The sequence below is a fragment of the Barbus barbus genome (assembly GCF_936440315.1).
Source record: "Barbus barbus genome assembly, chromosome: 32".
NCBI lineage: Eukaryota > Metazoa > Chordata > Actinopteri > Cypriniformes > Cyprinidae > Barbus > Barbus barbus.
In genome coordinates, this window is record NC_136760.1 from 27,826,539 (window position 1) to 27,849,034 (window position 22,496).

At 34.5% G+C, this 22,496-nt stretch overlaps 1 protein-coding gene across 2 annotated transcripts in view; it reads left to right on the forward strand.

The window, feature by feature from the left end:
* Positions 1–21,288, forward strand: part of LOC306852327 (DNA-directed RNA polymerase III subunit RPC1-like) — a 31,736-nt gene extending 10,448 nt beyond the window's left edge. For both annotated transcript variants that reach the window (XM_079389046.1, XM_079389047.1), the window contains 18 exons: positions 1,200–1,338; positions 3,865–4,029; positions 4,143–4,315; positions 4,534–4,645; positions 5,393–5,511; positions 6,028–6,165; positions 6,740–6,910; positions 9,011–9,124; positions 11,469–11,555; positions 11,638–11,720; positions 11,968–12,138; positions 13,759–13,852; positions 16,347–16,439; positions 16,694–16,858; positions 18,623–18,787; positions 19,426–19,557; positions 19,670–19,802; positions 20,693–21,288. In XM_079389046.1, the coding sequence (XP_079245172.1) occupies positions 1,200–1,338; positions 3,865–4,029; positions 4,143–4,315; positions 4,534–4,645; positions 5,393–5,511; positions 6,028–6,165; positions 6,740–6,910; positions 9,011–9,124; positions 11,469–11,555; positions 11,638–11,720; positions 11,968–12,138; positions 13,759–13,852; positions 16,347–16,439; positions 16,694–16,858; positions 18,623–18,787; positions 19,426–19,557; positions 19,670–19,802; positions 20,693–20,841 (2,403 nt within the window). In that variant the 3' untranslated portion in view covers positions 20,842–21,288. The remainder of the gene's footprint in view (positions 1–1,199; positions 1,339–3,864; positions 4,030–4,142; positions 4,316–4,533; positions 4,646–5,392; positions 5,512–6,027; positions 6,166–6,739; positions 6,911–9,010; positions 9,125–11,468; positions 11,556–11,637; positions 11,721–11,967; positions 12,139–13,758; positions 13,853–16,346; positions 16,440–16,693; positions 16,859–18,622; positions 18,788–19,425; positions 19,558–19,669; positions 19,803–20,692) is intronic.
* Positions 21,289–22,496: the final 1,208 nt, after the last annotated feature.

Consider the following 22,496-nt stretch of genomic DNA (forward strand, 5'->3'; position numbering starts at 1 on the left):
TCACACCTTGGTTTTCCGGTGCTGTTTCTCTCCTCATAAAGGCTGTCTGGAGTTGTTTTAGACAAAAGAAAAGTTCTTTATTGGAGAGACAATTTTCTGTTTAAATTGCTTCTGTCTTTGGAGGTTATTTGACGCCTTTCTCTCAGAGTTTTTGATTTGCTCTGAGTAATAACTGCACTCACAGTCTAACTTTAGTTATTAGATTTTTTTTACTATTGGATTAGATTTTTTGATGTCTACGTTAGAATACAGGAAGTGCCTTTATTTGGAGCTTTTCTACAGTATATGGAAAGACAAGCAATCAAAGTCATTCTTTTTCCAACCTTCTCTAACCTTAATCAAACACATTTTAGTGACTGCATCAGCATCAACTATTCAAACTTGTTACCATTTAAAAAAAAAAAACATTTATTGTGCTTTTCATTGTTTATGGGCACTATAAGAGTATCAATAACTGCAAACCAACATTAAACTAATAATATATACAATTTTTATTAGTAATCATTTTTTTTTATTGTTATTAGAAAAAATTACAGCATTTTTTTTTGTTTCTGCATTTTTATTTTTTTATTTAATTTTTATTTAATATAATTTTTATTACAAGCAAATAATAATCTGTATTCAAAAATGTCAAACCTTTATTTAAAATATCCAATAAAACATTTTTTTCATTATTTATGGGCAGCAAAAGTTATCAAGAACTACAAACCAACATTTGGTCTCACTTGTCTCCTCCTTAGTGACATTAATAAAAATGTTCTATTACTTGCAGTGAATAAGAAAAATAATGACTTATCATTATTAAATAATTAAGTATTATTATTAGAAGTAACACAAATAATAAACATTTACTTATTTTCATATGTATTATATTTTTGGTTGTCTCTTTAATAAATTTAATTTGATTAAAATATCAATCATTATAAAATTACTTCAATGTTTATAGTTAGAAAATTACATTTTAATCTTTATTCAGACGTCCAAATTTTCTTAACAGGGTTGCAAAAATGTCAAAGCATATATAAAATAATTAGTCATTAAAAAGCTCTTGTATTATTTATTTATGACCTTTTAAGGTGGATGAGTACCATTTCCTGAAGATTATGCATTTAGTTTTTTCTGAGTTTGTGCACAGGTATTTGAAAGTGAAATGCAGTTGACCTGTGAGTGTGACGGTGACTTGTGTTGTTTTGTTGCAGCCGATCAAGCTGTGGACGGGGAAGCAGATCTTCAGTCTGATACTCAAGCCCAGTAAAAGCTGTCTGGTGAAGGCCAACCTGCGCACCAAAGGCAAACAGTACTGCGGGAAAGGAGAGGATCTGTGTCACAATGATTCCTGTGAGTGACCCGACAGCACTGAGTGCTAGATACTTGCATTTGTAGGACCCATGATTGCTGCAGTGTGGAAAACCTGGACAGAATCATGGAATCCAGTCATGAAAAGGGAATTTACTGTATAATACAGAATGTTATGGAATTTAGCAATTTTGACAAAAAACAAAATAAATGTTTGATTTGAAAACTTGATGTAATTGTGACAAATACAGTGCCCTCCATAAGTATTGGAACAGTAAAGACACAATTGCTCTGTTGGCTGTGGAGTCAAGACATTTACAAATATGATTAAAAGATGAATATGAGACAAAACTACAGAATGTCACATTTTATTATTGGGTGATTCAACACATAGATGTTTTACCAGCTAAGAAGTTGAGCACTTTTATAGTTTCATCCCTCTATCTGATGTGAGCATAAGTATTGGAGCAGTTGCCTCACAGGTCTTTCTAAGTGATCAGCTGTGTCCTGTTGGATTAATTCTTCAGATATTAAAAGCAGGAAATGTGTCGTATCAGTTATATCCATTACTTCTGTATTCTGAATCTTGCATTCGATGATGACACACAAACCAGGATGAAGACGAGGGAGCTGACTTTGAGAGAAAAGCAAGCAATTTGAATGCTAAAAGAAAAGAGGAAGTCAATTAGAGCTCTAGCAAAAACAAAGGGCATGGAGATATCAAGAGTTTGGAAACCACCAGCAACCAACAACGACCTGATCGGCTGAGAAAACAACAGTAGTTGATGACAGACAAATCATAAAAGCTGTGAAAATGAATCCTAGAAGACGTGTCTGTAAAATCACCAACAACTTCCAGAAAGCTGGGGTGATGCTCTGACTATCTACTGTCCTCAGGAGACTTTGACACAGAATTACAGATGCTACACAGCAAGATGCAAACCTCTGATCAGCACCACAAATAGAAAGGCAAGATTAGAGTTTGCAAAAAAGCACAAAGGTGAGCCAGAAGAGTTTTGGAACTGTGTTTATGGACCGATGAGACAAAGATGAACCTTTATCTAAGTGATGGGAAAGCAAAAATGTGGAGAAAAAAGGGAACTGCAATGATCCCAAGCATACAGCCTCATCTGTAAAGCATGGTGGAGGTGGTGTCATGGCATGGGCATGCATGCTGTCTCTGGAACAGACCCTCTCAACTTTACTGATGACTTAATGTATGATGACAGCAGCAGAATGAATTTGGAAGGGTACAAAACCATCTTGCCTACCAATATTCAAGAAAATGCCACCAGATTCATTGGGAAGTGCTTCATATTGCATCAGGACAATGACCCAAAACACCCTGCCAGTTCAGTCAAGGTATTTATAAGAGCAAAGAAATGGAAAGTGTTAGATTGCCCAAGTCAATCTCCAGATTTAAATCTGATTGAACATGAATTTCAGCAGCTGAAGAGGAGAGTAAAGGCAGAAACTCCCCAAAACAAGCAACAATTGGAATTGGCTGCATTAAAGGCTGGGAAAAGCATTTCAAAGGATGAGAGCAAGAGTCTGGTGATGTCTATGGGTCACAGACTCACTGCTGTGATTGTGTGCAAGGGATCTGCAACTAAATAATAGCTTTTAATCTTTTATATCTGTCTTATGTTCAACTGTCCCAATACTTATGCTCACATCAATGAGTGGGATGAACTCTAAAAGTGCTGTTCTTTTTATTTGGTAAAACATCCATGTGTTGAAACGGCTAATAATAAAATGTGACATTCTGTAGTTTTGTCTCATATTCATCTTTTAATCATATTTGCAAATGTCTCGACTCCACAGCCAACAGAGCAATTCTGTCTTTACTGTTCCAATACTTATGGAGGGCACTGTATATTATTATATTACTTCTCAAAGTAGTAGTAGTATAATAGTACATTTAAAAAAAAAAAGTGAATTGTGAATATCACACAATTTATCTTCCATGTTTTAATTTTAACAGTCTGACCAAAAAAAGAAAAACTTAAATTTTAATTTGATATTTGATTCATTACATTTTTAATGTTTTATGCCTTAATGTGATTACCACTGTTTTTTAATAATAAATTTGTGTTAAATCATTAATCCAGAAAAATTAAAACTGGCATCACAGAATAAATAAATAAAGCTAAATTAAAAAGAATTTGGAAAAAAATAAACCTAATTTCATAGGGCCCTAAAAATGTAGTTTTTGTTAAACGTTTAATAAATTGTCGTAAAATTGTATGTGATTTCAACCAATTAGACTTTTTGATCACTAAATATTACTTTACCTTTAAAACAGAATGCAGAAAAATTCAACTGAAAAAAAAAACAATGCAGAAAAATTTAAAAGGAAAAAAACAGAATGCAGAAAAATTAATCCGAAAAAAAACTGAAAACAGAAAAATTAATTAAAAAAAAAAAAATGGCGAAAAATTAAAGAGAAAAATTTAAAAGGAAAAAAAACTGAATCATGAAAAACAGTTTAAGGGAGCTTTAATTAAAACTGTTTAGATGTCATAAAAATGTGAAGTTCATGTGTGACTCGTGTATGTTTTCGTGCAGTTGTGGTGATCCAGAACAGTGAGCTGATGTGCGGCAGCATGGATAAAGGAACTCTGGGATCCGGATCCAAGAATAACATCTTCTACATCCTGTTGAGAGACTGGGGTCAGCAGGAGGCTGCAGATGCCATGTCACGTCTCGCCCGTCTGGCTCCTGTTTATCTCTGTGAGTGTGTGTGTGTGTGTGTGTGTTTGTGTCCATCTCAGGTCTGATTTGTCTGGTTGTGTTGCTTGGTTAAAGTCATGATGGACATGATGTTTTTGACTCCTGTATTGAAGCGAATCGAGGTTTCTCCATTGGGATCGGAGATGTGACGCCCGGACAGGGACTCTTGAAGGCCAAACAAGAACTACTGGACGCTGGCTATAAGAAGTGTGACGAGTATATCGAAGCCCTGAAGACGGGCAGGTTACAGCAGCAGCCAGGCTGCACCGCAGAGGAAACGCTGGAGGTGAGAGAGAGGAAATGAGTCAGTCTTTCATTTTTCCCATTTAAAAAAAATAATAATAATAAAGCAATTACAAAAAAATTATGCATAATCTTGTTTTTGTAATATGTATTATTTTTATTTATTTATTTATAATTTTTTATAATAAATTGACAAATTTCATTTTAATGTTAATTGCTAAGAAGTATTTATTTATTTATTTTAATCTGTATTCAATCCAGGCATTGATCCTGAAGGAGCTGTCCGTCATCAGAGATCACGCTGGCAGTGCGTGTTTGAGAGAACTGGACAAAAGCAACAGTCCGCTGATCATGGCTCTGTGTGGATCCAAAGGTACCATCAGAACCTCCTTAATGAACATATTTAATTTTTATCCCAATGAAAGATTTAATGGACAGACATGGTCCATGTAATGTGGCATACCTTTCTTAAAGCTTTAGTGTTTGTCAGATTTTTTTTTTTTGTCATTTATTAAATTGTTTTTAGGTAAAATGAAAATATTTATAAATTAAGTATAAATTATATAAATGTATATATTAATAATTTCATTAATTTGTTTAGTATTCAATAGTACTAATTATTAGTAATTTAAAAGTTTATATTAAAATGTAAATGAATTGTAATAAATGAAAACATTAAATGATTAATTTATTACTATTTTGTTTCATATTTGTTAGTGGTAATTATTAGTCATTTAAAATAGCGTATGTGTTTATATTTAACTAAGTATTTCTAAAATATATAAATAATACACAATAGTGTGTGTGTGTATATAGATATTACTTTATATAACCATGTATTTCTATATTAACATTTATTTATGTATTATATTCATTATAATTTTATTTTTTTATCACTTATTACCAAAAATGCGACAAGTGAACTAACCATGAACTCTCCCTCACTGCCTCATTTTCCTTTTGTGTCGGAATAAATAAAGAATCTACTCTAACTGAAGTCTATGCAGTTACTCTGACAGAGCACGATTTCTCTCACTAATCAATCAGAAAATTCAGAATTCATAAAGGAAGTACAGGCTGTGAGTCACAGATGATTCTAAAATCATCTCTGCGTCTCCAGGTTCATTCATTAACATCTCACAGATGATCGCATGCGTCGGGCAGCAGGCCATCAGCGGCTTTCGTGTTCCCGATGGGTTTGAGAACCGTTCGCTGCCTCACTTTGAAAAACACTCCAAAGTAAGAACAAACCACTCGAGTCTGCAGCTTTTCTTTTGTTTATCTATTTCTTTGTGTATGCATGACTGATTCTTCAATTACAGCAACTTTTGTCCTCTTGTCTGCTGGGATAAATGCTTTTTTTATTAAAAAGCAGTCGTGTAGGTGCACAGGAGAGATTACAGTAGCTCTGCGCTTTTTATTGAGTAGATTTATACTGTTTAATTAGTTTTTCCAAATTTTGAAATGATCAATTTGCCAGACATAATACATGCATCCTTATTCAATTGACTGCTAACAATCTTTGCATTAGCAAGTCCAAGGTTTATGCACGTTTTTGTCCATTTTCATTATAATCATGTCATTAACTCACAAAAATCAAAGACGTGATGAATGTTTTAGCATGCTTTACAATTCTTTTGGGTTTGAGGAAACGCTTCAGAACTTTAAAAATGATCTAAGGTTAGAGAAGACCCAAACCAGAGGCTGTGGGGAATAAAAGCATCATGTTTGTGTGATTGTTCTTTTATGTTTCAGCTCCCTGCTGCGAAGGGCTTTGTGGCAGACAGCTTTTATTCTGGTCTGACCCCCACCGAGTTCTTCTTCCACACTATGGCTGGTAGGGAAGGTCTGGTCGACACAGCCGTAAAAACAGCAGAGACGGGATACATGCAGGTCCGACAGCAGATGCGCCTCTGTTTGCCTCCTGTATAATGATGCAATTAGTACTAGTATCAGATTTATGCATGCATGCAAACTTCTCACATTTTAGCTTGTATTAACTCTGTAAAGCTTGACATGTGAAATGATAATAGTCCGAAACAATTGTTTTTGGAAATGGAAGAGTTTATTGAAACTTTAGGCAAAATATTTGTAAAAAGTTTGCGTAGGTGTCATATTTGATCCATCAGGCTTTTCTGGCTCTTACAGTCTATATTGTGAGAATATGGAGGAAAAAACAGCTCTATTTTATTCAGAGGCTCAAACTGAGCAAAAATATGCAATTTGCTGCAGATGCTGATATTTATATGATGGAATTTGGATGCTTGTGACATGAATGAAGAAAGAAAAGTTTTAATTGTCAATCAGACGACAGAAGGCATGGAGTAGATTTTGTGCGATTGGCCAAGAAATTTCAGCTTATCAAAGATGATAGTAGCTTTACAGGGTTGCAAATGTCTCTTCTGTTGAGATTTGCCGTTAGTAATGAATTATGGATAAACTAATGAGTGGTGTTTGTGTGGTTCAGAGGCGTCTGGTGAAGTCTCTGGAGGACTTGTGCTCTCAGTACGATCTGACGGTGCGCAGCTCCACCGGTGACATCATACAGTTCATCTACGGCGGAGACGGACTCGACCCCGCGGCTATGGAGGGAAAAGACGAACCGCTGGAGTTCAAAAGAGTCCTCGACAACATCAGAGTACGTCAGAGATTATGCTTAAAGAAACTCTGGTTAAATGTTTGTTTAAACCCCGTTAGGTCTGGTACAACATGTGTATCGTCCAAAACACATACACCAATGTGTTTAATACATTCATTTTCACACATGGCTGTATGATGCCTTGTACATAGAACAGATCAAATAAAAAAAAAAGTGACTTATTTACTTATTTTTTATTTATTTTTTTATAGTTCAGCTATTGCTCATGAAACACTTATGATTTAAGTGTTTTTTCTGTTTTAATTTAATCATATATAGTGTTTTATTTTTAATAATAAAAATCATGTCTATTAAATTGAATTCATAAAACTTTAACAATTCATAGTATGCTGCTTTATAATGAGGAACAGATCAAATTTAAGTGACAATTGTATTTTTTTTATGGTTCGGCTGTTCCTCATGAAATATAGTAGATATAGATTATTTAAAAAAAAACATTTTACTTTTTTAAAATTTAATAATAAAAAGCATGTCTAATCAATTGAATTAATAACAATTTAATATATGATTGGCAATTTTAACAATAATGAATACCATTTTATTTTCCATATAGTTTTTAATATTTTTGGAACCTGTGTTTTATGATCTAATACAAATTTATCATCAAAATGATGACCTTTACAATTTAATCAATGAATAAAATAAAATGAAAGGTTTATTGTAGATATGAAAGCATGGGAAACGTCTCTTTATCTCTTAATTTTTAATCAATACAATTATATATATTAGGGGTGTAATGTTTTTGACGTCACAGTTCAGTATGGTCTCATTACATCTGGAGGAAAAAATACTAAACACAATTTTTTTTTTTAATTAAACAATGTTTTACTGAACAAAAGTACTCTTTCTTTAAATAAATTCAATTATAATAATTTTTTTCTTAAATCTACATTATAAAATATTTTTTTTAAAAATCTATAGACTCTACCTCAGCTTCTGCTCTAAACTATAGGGAACCCTTTTACATCAAGGTTACAATTAACAACAGAGCCCAAACTTAAATTTAATTATTTATTTACTCAAATTAAAAAATATATATATTCAAACATGTAAATTGCTCTCTATGCAGTTTTTAAATTAGCTATATGCGACAATTTGTATTTGTTGTTGAAATATAAGCATTTACACAGTAGCTGTCATAACTTGTTTCATAAAAGATTTATTTAAATATACATTAAGATTAAGACATCACTAACAAGTAAAGTAAAATATGAGTATATCGTCTAATATTTCACGAAATGCTCTTTTCTAGACTTAATTTTTCTAGCAAATAACGAGCTGTGGACATTGACTTGCCTGAGGTAAATTAAATGCTACGTGACATTTTGTTTACAAGCAGTTTTAATCGCATCTTTCCACGAATGAATCGCTGATTGTGTGATTACATGAGGCATGAGATGTTAATTGACGTTTGTTTCATGTTAAAACTAGAAGTAAAGGGGAAGGGATGATCGCGCCTCCTCATTCTCCGTGCTGTCGCCGGAACTGGAGCATTTACACGGCGAGCTGTCACGCCTCATCAAAGAGCGCCAAAACAGCATTTATTGTATGAATTTCCTGAAATTTTTTTTTAATGATTTGTTCAGTAAATGTGCATACCGAACCAAAAGACCCGTACTGAAAATTTTCGGTATGAATACGTGTACTGTTACACCCTTTATATATGTTGTTACTTTTTTGCGATACAGTTGTAGGGAAGTTATAGGGCCTAAATTCACTGATCGTGGTTTTTGTTCATTGTTTTCTTCAGAGAAACTGAAGTATACTTTGTTCTTTTGTCACGCGGTTCTGCTCGTGTGTGAGCAATCACAGGATGCTGACATCTGCTAAAAAGTGAACTGACATTTGTGAAATGAGAGACTAGCTGCCTATCAGTTACAATCACCGCTGCCTTATTTAGTCTCCATTCACATTCTGAAACTTGATTACCGCTTTGAGTCTAATTGATTGAAATGGTGCTGGAGGAGGCTGGGATATAGTGGGAATGCTGAAGAATGCATCATTTTCTCTCTCGCTTCTCTGAATCTGAGCGTTAAAGTGTTTTCTCTTCTTTAACGCTGATATTGTGCGTTTTCTCAGGCGGTGTACAGCTGTCCAGGTCAACCTGCGCTGAGCAGAAACGAGCTGATCTTAACCTCCGACTCCATCATGAAGAGAAAAGACTTCCTGTGCTGTAAAGACACATTTCTGGAGGTGAGACGATGCTCTTTTGTCTACAGAGATTCATCTCTGTCGTTCCAAACCCAGATTATTTCCTCAGTGGAACACAAAAAGTAGACGATTAGCTGAATGTTCACGCTGCTCTTTTCCATACAATGAAATCTGGCAATATATGACAAATATTTTTTTGGATAGAAAGTGTTGAGACATTGTAATTTGTGAATTGTTAATAATAATAATAATAATTGTAGTAATAATCTTCCAGAAATCTTAAAAGAGTGATTTCTAGATCTGGAAAAGTTAGAAATTTTATGATGACTTTTCTAATTATGTCAAACTCTAAAATATTTTATTATGTGGAAAGTGCTGAGAAATTCTAATTTGAGGGTAAAAAGTATGATTATCCCCTTAAATTATTTTAATCATTTAAATAAATGTAATTTTAAAATATAATTTTTGAATATATTGGCTCTCTTATAGGGTGCGAAAGCGATTCAGTTCACAATTCCTGGGTTTTGTCAATTAGGATGCAAATTCAGAATGATTAAATCTGATTCACAATAAGATTGGATTTGATTTTGATGAATGAATCTGTTTTTTTGTTTTTTTTTAAGTGCATTCATAGCTTCTCCTCCTAAAGTGTCTTAGGTAAGAATGATGCTTTTAGCCATTTTTGGAGGCACTTTCATTGAATGGAAAAGAGCAGCATGAACATTCTGCCTAACAACTTTTGTGTTTCACAGAAGAAATGAGACAAAATGAGGAATAAGATGACGGAGCGCCACTCATTTTAAAGTGAATTACTCCTTTAAATCAAAATAATTAATATATTTCTCCAAATTAACATGGTTAGTTTGATCCACCGCTGTGACTTTACCCACATAATGTATGATTCAACCACCAAACTCCACAGCTGTAGGAAATTGAACAATTTATCAAACAATAGAAAATGGTGAATGACAATCTGACATGAAGTTTACTCAAGGCCAGGACATACAAAGAAAACACATTTCCTTTTTCATTGGATTCAGTCCTTTTTCACTCTTTGAATGCTCAGTTTATCAAAGCGCTTTAGATGAGTGCATGTATTTCCAAGCAGCGAAACGCACTCATCTCTCAAAGAAACACGAGTGCTTTTACTTTGTTCACAAGAGTCGACATTAACGCATTTAAACAACACGTGGTATAAGAGGACACGGATCTCTCAAATAAGGCTCATTGCAAATGGGTTATACTTCCACCATCTGTGGCCATGCTGCATTTAATATGTTTTAGTGTGGGTTATTTTTATTTGATGTGGTCAGTGTCTGTGTCTTTCGTTTGAAGGCGTTGACAGACACTGGCAGTGACAAATACTTACAGGTAAAGTACAGCACGCATGACGTGTGTGACGGAGATCGAGTTTATTAATTTCTATATATGAGAGCCAGATGTGTGTTATAACTTGATAACTGATCAACACACACTAATCCTGCACACTGTCAGTCAAACAGGTTTTCAGGTTTATCTGAATGTATTCCTCATTCACTTTGCAACTCACTGCACCGTTGTAATATATAACTGGGTGAATGTCAGTGTCGAAGACACATTTTTGGCTCATATTGCACCCTAAATCAAAAGAGAAATTATTTTGCTGATTTTTATTTTTTTTATTTTTTTTTATTAAAGCATATTTTTACCCAAGCATTCATTACTGTGACTGTTCAGATATGTGACCCTGGACCACAAAGCCAGTCATAAGGGTAAATTTTTCGAAATTGAGATTTCTACATCATCTGAAAGCTGAATAAATAAGCTTTCCAGTGCTGTATGGTTTAGGATCGGACAATATTTGGCTGAGATACAACTATTTGAAAATCTGGAATCTGAGGGTGCAAGAAAATCTAAATATTGAGAAAATCTCCTTTAAAGTTGTTCAAATGAAGTTCTTAGCAATGCATATTACTAATCAGAAATTAAGTTTTGATATATTTATGGTAGGAAATTTACAAAATATCTTCATGGAACATGATCTTTACTTAATATCCTAATGATTTTTGGCATCAAAGAAAAAGCAATAATTTTGACCCATACAATGTATTTTTGGCTATTGCTACAAATATACCCCAGCGACTTAAGACTGCTTTTGTGCTCCAGGGGAACATATTTTACTTTTATTCTCATATTTTCATTACTGTAATACATATTATTTTATATTTAACATTCTTGATTGACTCTGTGAAATTAATCCAATAATATATTATGTTCTACTTTTTTTGCAATGTTGAATTGTTTTAATGAATGATTTTGCTGCAGTTAATGAGCTCTGCATTGCATAACAGGTTCATTATGTTCTTGTAAATGTTTCTAAATGCTTTGAAAATCTGTTCAATTCTAGGAAATAAGAAAGTTCATCAAAACAGTTTCAGAGAAAATCAAAAAGACACGTGACAAGTATGGCATCAATGACAACGGAACGACAGAGGTGAGAGCTCAGCTTCATATGAGTGTGTTTGTGTGTATTTATATGCTTGTGTCTGATGGCCTTGTTTTCTCATTCATTACAGCCTAAAGTTCTGTACCAGCTGGACAGAATCACTCCGACCCAGTTGGAGAAGTTCTTGGAAACCTGCAGGGACAAATATATGAGGTAACAGAGTGATACACAAGCTCTAATTGCACTTGTTCGGTTCAGTAGAGGGATGCTGATCTAATGAGCTGTGTGTAATCGGCTGCTGTGATGGGTGGAAAGAGCTGCATCATTACTGACCATGTCAGGCTCTTTCCAGTTGTGTAACCCTTACGCAATAACTTCTATGGCTAAAATGAGATCCTGAGATGATTTAACCGCTGTTGAGAGACAGAAATGGTTTTAACGTGATTTGTATGACGCTCAGGGCGCAGATGGAGCCAGGCTCTGCTGTCGGGGCTCTGTGTGCTCAGAGCATCGGGGAGCCGGGAACTCAGATGACCCTCAAGACGTTTCACTTTGCTGGAGTAGCTTCCATGAACATCACTCTGGGAGTCCCGAGAATCAAAGAGATCATCAATGCATCCAAAAACATCAGGTGACTTCATAAACCCTGATACACCTGCACTTTAAAAAAAATTACGTAAAATTTATGGTAAAAAAACGACAGCTGTGCTTGCCGGAATTAAACTGTAAAAAATATGGTAGCAACATTTTACGTTTTACAGTTTTAACTTAAATTTACAGTTAAATACCGTAATTTCATTAACTGATATAATGTTAATATACCAACCTATTGAAGTACTGAAATCTGTTTTGTACCTTTGTAATACACTGATAACCAACAAATTCAGGGGGTGATGAGAAAATCACATGATGAACCAAAGCCCATCACAAGTAGCTTTTAAATAATAACATCTATAGAAGGTGCGCAGTGTCATTCACACAAACACTAAACACCATCATGGTAACACACATGAAATTAGAATAATGCAATAAACATTCATTTAACAACATTAGGTGTAACATACAACTCTAATGTACAAAACTAATGTAACATACAACTCTAAATCAACAAAACAAAAGAAACATCAAATTTGAAATGTAGCGCAGGGAATTCTGGGAATGTCAATTTACGGTTATTCACTGTAAATTATACGTTCTTTTTCACTTCTAAAAACGGTATACTACCATAAAATTACATGTAATGTCCAATACAGTTTTTCACCATATATAGTAGGGGAATTTACCGTTAACCATTTAACAGGTTTTTACTGTAGCAGTTTTGCAGTGTTTTACCGTTAAATTCACGGTAATTTTTTAGAGTGTGGAAAACCTGGAAATATCAGGGAATTGTGTTTTCCAGCCTTGGAAAAGTTTTTTTGGTGAGTAGAATTTCTTTATAGTGAATATAACTTTTAATCATTTAGTATAATAAATAAAAATTATTAATTATTTATAATTATATTTATAAGCTCCAAGGCTGGAAAAGTAGTATAGTGTATAGTGAATTTTTTATATTGTTTTAATTTTATTTTTAATCTAAAGTAAAAATTATAAATCATTTATAGTTAGATTTATTAATAAATTATAATTGATATAGTTAGATTTATATTTTTATGTTCTTTACACCCTGTCCATATCTCAAAAATATGTAAATATTTTTATTTTATATACTTTACTATTCTTTATTTCTTCACTATTTTTTGATATACCTTTTGAGTACCATATAAATACTATGGTACATAATTATGGTAATGTGCTATGGTATTACCATTTGATGTACCATGGTTAACACTGCAGTATTTTTTATAATAAGCCATAACCATAAGCCAACCTCATCCTTTAAACAGACCTGAAACTGACCTATCAGAGGAAAAAAAACTGAAACAACCTTCACAAAATAGCAATGCAGAATTTCTAAACTCTAGAAAACACCCTGTGAAAATTTTAGACGTGCAGGTGACTGTAAGTGAAGCGGCTGACACAAGTGTCATCGATTCATGAGAGTTTGATTTTGACCCATGAAGGAGGAAAACTCGTTTGTCAATCAGAGGCAGAAGCCGCGGGTGGTGAAGACCGCCTGTTACCTCACGGTCGGGTGGAGGAGTGTTGGCGTGCAGCTCCGGTGTGATTGCTGCTGTTGACGCTTCATGGATGATTAATGGCTGCAGTAACTCAAGTTCTTATTGCTAATGAGTCTCTCTCTGTGTCTCAGTACGCCCATCATAAGTGCCAACCTGGATACTGATGATGACCCAGACTTCGCTCGGCTGGTGAAAGGACGCATTGAGAAAACTCTACTGGGAGAGGTGCGCAGAGTTTGACTTGTGCTGATTATTAATACTGCATTAGTATTGGTATTGTTCAAGTTTATTTGTATTACGCTTTTTTTACGATACAAATCGTTGCAAAGCAGCTCTACAGGAAATTTATATATTGCAGAACCTTAATATATTTAACTTATGGCAAAATTTGGTAATTCTGTAAGTTGTCTGAGCGTTGGTCCTCTGAAGCGTTGGCATGATCTTTTCTCAGGTGTTCGGTCATCTCAGATCATTTAAGGGTCGGATCCAGACTGAAGCTTCTGTAATTCCTAGTACCACGGGATATTAATCAACAGAGAAACAAATAGAGACATAATTAGCGTAGCTGCTGGTCCATCTAAGCAAAAATGATTTGTTCAACCCAAGCTAAAGAATAATAATAATGTACATTTGAGCAGATATAACAGCAGTACAAGATTATAAGATGTGAGATGCCAAATGTGAAAAAGCTCTACCTCCTTTAGTGGACTTTGCCATCCTAGGTACTACCAAAAGTCCAGAGTTTTGCGACCTTAGAGAGCGGGTTGGATTGTAGCGTGGTAGAAGACTAGTTAGGTACGCAGGATCTAAACCATTTAGGGCCTTATAGGCAAGTAATAATATTTATGATTTTCAAAGGACAAGTTGCTGTCTAATATAACACCCAGATTTTTGACTTTGTTCATGCTTCCTGTTAGGAGTGAAATTAAAATGCACTCGATTGAATTAGATGTGCATTGAATTAGTGACACCCTGACAATCACCTAGAACAAGCCAGCTGCAGAGAGGTGCCTTTAATACACTCAAAGCACCTCAGCAAAAAGCCCTGGAACCAACCTGAACACCATTACAAACACATAGCCATGCATTAAAAACACTCATAACCAGGGCTTGAAAATGGAAAAAAAATTCAATCGGTTCACTCCGAGCAGAATCGATATTTTATAATTTCTGTTCCTGCATTCCTCTGTATTATTGAGTAGAAGTTTGAGTAGAAAAAACTACTTTTTCTTTGCCAATAATAATAATAAAGTACAGCATTTTCTTTACACAAAAAGAAAAAAAAAAAACAGGAGATCTGGTATCTTAACCCACTGCGCATAGTCGGCCAATACAGCATCATCTTTTCTAGATTTTGGGCAAATTCAGCCTACTCAACAAAAGAAAAAAAGTCTGTTAACTGTTAAATTAAAGGGGACCTATTATGCTCCTTTTTACAAGATGTAAAATAAGTCTCTGATATCCCCAGAGTGTTTATGTGAACTTTTAGCTCAAAATACCCAACAGATAATTTTTTATAGCTTGTTAAAATTGCCACTTTTAGGGTATGAGCCCAAACGCTCTGATATTGAGTATGTTGCTTTAAATGCAAATGAGCTGGTGCTCCCGGAGAAGAGGGCGGAGCTTCAAGAGCATTAGCAGTGCTAGCCTTTGCAAATAGCCATTCCACTATTACTACAAGCCTGTTATCTTTACAGAAAACTACTCTGTTTCAAAGTCAGTCATCTGATTGTACTGTGCATTGCACGGCAGGATAAAAATAACAACATAGCTGGTCTCATGGTGCATGGCATGCTATCACAAACTTTATAAGACTCACTCGTGATTCTTCGTGACATTTTAGCATAGTTTTTATTTTGTAAACCACATTTAGCATTTACGTTCCGTCTTGTCTCGTTTTCGTCACGTGATAAAGGTTCGTTGACGACGATATTTAGTCATAATTTTCGTTGACGAAAGCAACACTAGTATACTCGCATCGCCTCTCAGAACACCATGCCAACTGCAGAGCAATGCATTAAATAAACTCAAAACACTATAACAACCCCATAGCAACGCCCTGGCAACCACCGAAAACATGCCAGCTCCAGAGCAGTGCATTAAATTACACTCATAACACCTTAGCAACGCCATGGCAACCACCCAGAACATCATACTGTATCAATGTACAAGCAACTGCATAGCAACACCCTGGCAACCACTCAGAATGTCCTAAGATTGTGGAGGTGAAAATGTTTGCATGAACAAACAACACTTTTACTTCAGAAAATGCATTTGTTTTTTTAAATGAAGTGCAGTGTGGGAAAATGATGGCCTCTCTGACCTGTAGCATGTGCGCATGATTGAAATGGGTGTCAGATTGTTTGTAATGGAGGGATGCAGAATAACCTTTGATATGAGTGAGTCTGAATTGCAGGGTATTGCATCGAAATGCCTTTCATGTTTAATGTCACAGAAACTGCTCCAAAAATTTGAGAGGAATATAAAGTCATTATAAGGCTTTCAGGAAAAGTAGGATCCCTTTTACCTAAATTATAAAGCAACTTTGAGCATGACCTTTGTGAAGAAAATAATACCAGTTTTGAAAACGCTTACATTATGGTAGACGGGAAGGAAGTGCATGAATTTTTGAGACGGAGCCAGTATGTTGGTGGTTTGTATATTATGTTGTGTTGTTGTTTTCGGATTAATCAGTGAATTTATTGATCGTTTCCATCAGATTTCCGAGTACATCGAGGAGGTTTTCCTGCCTGATGATTGTTTCGTCCTGGTGAAGCTGTCGCTGGAGAGGATTCGTCTTCTGAGGTTGGAGGTAACGGCAGATTGATCATAATTATCTGTTAATGACAGACTGGAATTCAAAATGATTCTTCCAGCATCCGTGTTTTTATTGGTCTCTGGATTTTCACTCATTTATTTTGATAGTTCTTCCGTTGTCATTACTGTATTTTCTCTCTCTCAGCAGCTGTTCCTGTTGAGTGATTTTAAATGACTGACTTTCTTGACACAGTGATGATCCTCCTCTGCTGAGGTTTATAGAGTCATTTTGTTGTCGGTTTTGTTCAGGTGAACGCAGAGACTGTGCGATACTCCATCTGTACGTCAAAGCTGCGGGTGAAGCCAGGCGATATCGCGGTTCACGGAGAGGCTGTGGTCTGTGTGACTCCCAGAGAAAACAGCAAGAGCTCCATGTACTACGTCCTGCAGTCGCTCAAACAGGAGCTTCCTAAGGTCAGTCCTGACGCCACAGTGTTGGACACTGACCCTATTTCCATCATAATTGTCTCTATAAACCATGTACTATTGGAAAACAAAGGTCACACTTTATTTTAAGTTTAAATGCTCGCTATTAACAAACCATTAAACTACACTAAGCACTAATAAACAGCCAATGTGTTACTAATAGGCATGCTAGTAAGCAACAAGTTAGTAGTGCGAATTAGTCCATATACTTGTATTTATCTGTAGCAATTTAAAAAAAAAAATTTCTTAAATATAGGTAATGCATTAGATATCATGAACTAGCAGTAAACAATTAATTTTTTTACAGCAAACTTACTAGGGTTAGTGTTCATTTAGAAACATACTGTTAATTAATTTATGTGCAAATATATTAATTAAATTTGAAATGTTAAAAATGTATGCGTGTAAAATGTTTAAGTAAACCAAAACTGAAATAAATTCAAAGCTAAATAAAAATAAAAAATTACTAAAAACCTAGATTAACAAAACCTAGATTGCTGAAAATCTATACATGCACTGTTTGTTCCTAACTAATGTTAACAAATTAAACCATATTGTAAAGAACTAGCCATCAATCTTGAACCAAAATATGTGTATTTGCTAATAGAGTAAGAAGTTGGCCTGTTTTCAGCTGATCACCCCAAACTAGCCAAATATCGGGCATTATTAGTGTCGGGCCCTATGATTTCCACGATGCAGAATACACAGACAGAATTGTGGGAATCCAGTCATAAAAACTGCTTTTCTGTGTAACGCAGAATGTCACGGAACTGGTCAAAGTTTGGATGAATTAATCAAAAGTAGGTCACTACACTTAAATCAAATCAAGATATGGACTAGTATTTGTAAATATTAAGCTGTAAAAAGACTATTTAAATATGAATCCTGCATGTTCTGTGCGTCTCAGTGTGGATAATTGGCGCAGACCTACAGTTTTGTTTACTACACACATACTGAAGCGTGTGACGCTTGGAGTGATTTCAACGTCTGCCGTCTCACTAAGTGATACATGCATAAATACATAAACAACATTTCCAGGACTGCTTTTCATGGTTTCATCTGAGAGAAACTAGTGTCATATCATACACACAGAAATGTAAAGGTATTCTTGGCAACTCGTCAAAATAAAAGTTTGGTTTAACTTGAAGACATTGTGCCAGAAATATATTACTATTGTTTAGTAAAATGTACATACTACTACTACTACTACTAAAATTACAACTTTATTTTTTAAAGAATAATCACACAACATTTCTTCCATATTTTAATAGTGAATCCCCTTTATTTGCCAAAACCATAAAGTTTAATTTTCAGCACTTAAAAGATAACTGAAATGTATGCCTTCATTTGATAATCAGAACAATTTAAATACACAACACAATTTCTTAGGGGAGAAAAAAACATTTCATAAGACTATTTTAAGAATAAATTCAAATAATTAGACATGCTAAAACACAATTTTCAAACATGTTGAGATAAAAAAAATTAAGCATTTCATGGGACCCTAAACATGTCATTTTTGTTTAACTAATAAATTGATGTAAAATTCTTTGTTTTGTGATTTTAATTCATTTTACCATTAAAAAGGAGTCCAGAAAAATGTAAACAGAAAAAACTGAATCAAGAAAAATTAAAATGGAAAAATTTGGGAATTTGGGAAAAAATAAAAACGGATTTCATAGGGCCCTATTAGTGCATGTGGCAGATATCAGTCTACTGTTAATAGATCTGTGTGTGTGTGTGTGTGTGTAGGTGGTGGTCCAGGGCATCCCTGAAGTGGCGCGTGCCGTCATTCACATTGATGAACAGAGTGGCAAACAAAAGTTCAAACTGCTGGTGGAGGGAGATAATCTCAGGGCTGTCATGGCAACACACGGAGTCAACGGCAACAGAACAACATCCAACAACACATATGAGGTACGTCCCGCCCAGTCTGACTGTCAGAGATACACACACACACACACACACGGATCGAGCTGTTCACTTTCCTCAGTGTCTCCTTCAGAGTGTGACATTTAAACAGCAGTCTCTTGCATGGGCAGCACTTCAAACAGCAGTGTTTTTGCATTTAAATAAAGAAGTGAATCCTTTAAATTACATCATATCTGCTGAATGAAATACTAGACTGGTTTCTTACTAATTTCACATTTACTTTTACATTTAGTCATTTAGCAGATGCTTTTATAAACTCATGTTAATTGTACAATGAGTATTTTAACAGATTGAAAATTTAATATTTTTTGTCATTAAAACCCAAACATTTCACATTTGATTGCTTTTGTTGTTTTGATAAGTGCATTGAAGCCGATGCATAGGCAATTTGAAAAATCTTCATTCTTATTTTGTAAAACGTGTACATGGAAAATTTTTATTGATATTTTTGAACTCCACATCACTTAGGTAATATTAGGAGTAATATTTCTTGCAAATCAGCACAATTGTTGGAAGTTTTTTTTTTTTCAAGATGCACAGCTGTTACGTACAGCTTCTCTATTGTATGTGAAGATGTTTATTGGTAGCTGTAGTGTTTATGATGATCTGTTCATGTTCTTCAGGTCGAGAAGACATTAGGAATCGAAGCGGCGAGATCCACCATCATTAACGAGATCCAGTACACCATGGTAAACCACGGTATGAGCATCGACCGCAGGCACGTGATGCTGCTGGCGGATCTCATGTCTTATAAGGTGAGAGCGGTTCAGCTGCTGAAGGAGATTGTGAAGCGATAAATGCATTATAATGATGTTGAGTGATGGATTCATGACTGTGAGTGAGATGAGAGCGTCTCTTGGGTCGTAGGGTGAAATTCTGGGCATCACCCGCTTCGGTCTGGCCAAGATGAAGGAGAGCGTTCTCATGCTGGCGTCCTTTGAGAAGACAGCGGATCATCTGTTTGATGCGGCTTATTTCGGACAGAAAGACTCGGTCTGCGGTGAGTGATGAGCAGAAACATGCATAATGACGGAAAAGATCAATCCATGAGCAAAGAAATGACATGCAGTGTCAATCAAAGGAAGCCTCTCAGTTGCACTCCTGAAAAATATTCCTATGCTATGAATATCACATATATATGAATTGCTGTAATGATGTAAGACTGTTTTAGGACCTTTTTTCGCATTATTCATACATTTTCACTCCTAATTCTCATTCTTCATTCTCAAAAAGTAAATAAATACAACTTTTTGGCTTTGAAGTTTAATATATTAAAAATAAACAAAAACTAATAAAATAAACTATATATATATGGAAATAAAACTATGTACATATAGTATGTTTAATTTTAATATTATTTATTAATATAATGCAAGATTCACCCTGCAATTTTGTTGTTTTTAGCAGTGCAAACTGAGATTTCCCATATTTTTCATTTTATTTTTCTTCAATGACATTTTTCAGTCACACTTTATATTAGGTGGCCTTAACTACTATGTAGTTGCATCAAAAAATAAGTACAATGTACTTATTGTGGTCATATTGTATTGCAAAACACTTCTGCAGCTATTGAGGTGGGATACAGGTAAGGTTAGGGACAGGTTTGGTGGTATGGGTGGGGTTAAGGATGGGTTAAGGTGTAAGGGATGAATCAACAAATGTAATTACAGATATAATTACATACAGGTATTTTTAAAAATATAAGTACAATGTAAAAACATGTATGTACACTAAGTGCGTTGTATCAAATGATTAATTTAAATGTAAGTAAATAGTAGTTCAGGCCACCTAATTTAAGGGAGACCCATTTTTCAGTTTCTTGTTATTTTTTGGATGTCAACTGTCGTCTGCAAACTGAACTCTTTCCCCTCTCTCTGTGTCATTCTGCAGGTGTCTCTGAGTGCATTATAATGGGTATCCCCATGAACATCGGCACTGGACTCTTTAAACTTTTACACAGCGCCACGAAGGAGCTGAATCCCCCGCGCAGGCCTTTGCTCTTTGACAGTCCTGATTTCCACATCCCTCTGGCCCGATAAACTGCAAGCGCGTCTGGACGGCTGTGATGTGGAGCGTAATGAGCATTTGCTGCAGATCTCCAGCTGTTCTGCACCTCTTAGGTTTTTGTGCCTTTTAGGGCTTCACCAAAACAGTGTTTCCCATTTGAAACAGTGAGAATGATGATCTGGTGAATGAATCTCCAGTAAGACTAAAATCACTGATGATTGATATTATCTTGATGATAAGCATCTATGTTGGGATTCCTGCGAACGTTCGGTCCTATTATTTTCTCTTTTGAGATTTGTTTTTTACTTGTTAAAGTCCAAGTAATTAAGTTTAATTGAGGCACTTGAATTTATAGATTAGTAATCAAATCTAATTTATGCATGTGCGGTTTTTGGTTTTCATTGCGAAAACAGGCATGGCTGATGTCCATGTTTAATGTAAATATGTATCAGGTGTGAATAAAATGTACATTTACATTGCTTCACTTTATTTTTGGTGCATTAATGCATTCACAGCATCTGACAGTTTTTATAGAGACCCTGCACATTACATGCTTTTACACATCAAGCCGCTGAGATTCATCGCAAAAACAGACAAATGTGACGCTCCATCCTGTAATGTGCCTGTCCATCAGAGGATGCAAGTGCCCTTAAAACACACCTGTAATGGAGCGCGAATCTATTACAGACAACAACAACAAAACACAGTCGACCACCTTTAACAAGCACATTTTCACCCTGTTTAAACTCGTTAGTTCATTGTCATTAGCATGAATCATTTAACAGTCCCAGCTGTTCATCACAAATGGTTTCGCTCTAAAATAATGTTCAAACATGTCTATATAAAGTCCACACGAGGAAATCAGTATTTACAGTGTCCATTCTCTATTAGTTATTATTCAAGACTTTAAAAAAAATAAGAAATTGTGCCAACACTTTACTTGAAGCCTTCATATATAATGCATTATAAAAGTATTTTGAATACATTAATTATGCCTTCTAATGTACCTTATTATGCATTGTATGATAACATGAGTAACTGTGATCAGAGTATAATACTCATATTCATTGTTACACCTTTAGAAAGTATAATGCAATAAAACAAACTCAAATGTAACAAGGAATCTGCAAATATTATAATGCGTTTTCACTTTGGTTACAGTTGCATATGTATACATGCATAAAGGCATCAAGTAACGTATAACTAAAATGGTTCATAGAAAAATGGTGTTATTTGTCATATATGAGAAGGGAGGAAAAACTATATTTCAAAACTTTTGCATTTGCTCACAAAACATTTGTTCCCCTAATAAACTTTTGCATTCTAGCGTTATAGTTATCTAAAACTAAAATTATGATATCCCTTTTGTTACTTAAAATATGCATATATTATTGACATTAACTGAATTAAAATGAGTTTATATATATATATATATATATATATATATATATATATATATATATATATATATATATATATATATATATATATATATATATATGTGTGTGTGTGTGTATATATAATATTTTAATTCAGCTAGTTCCTGTTGCTACATCTATTTTTTAGTTTAACTTGATGTACTAAAGTAACTAAACCTAAAATTTAAATGAAAAAAATTGTATATTAAAAAATTGCAAAAATTTTATTTTATTAAACCTTTAAAAAAAAATAACTCAATGTGTTGCTT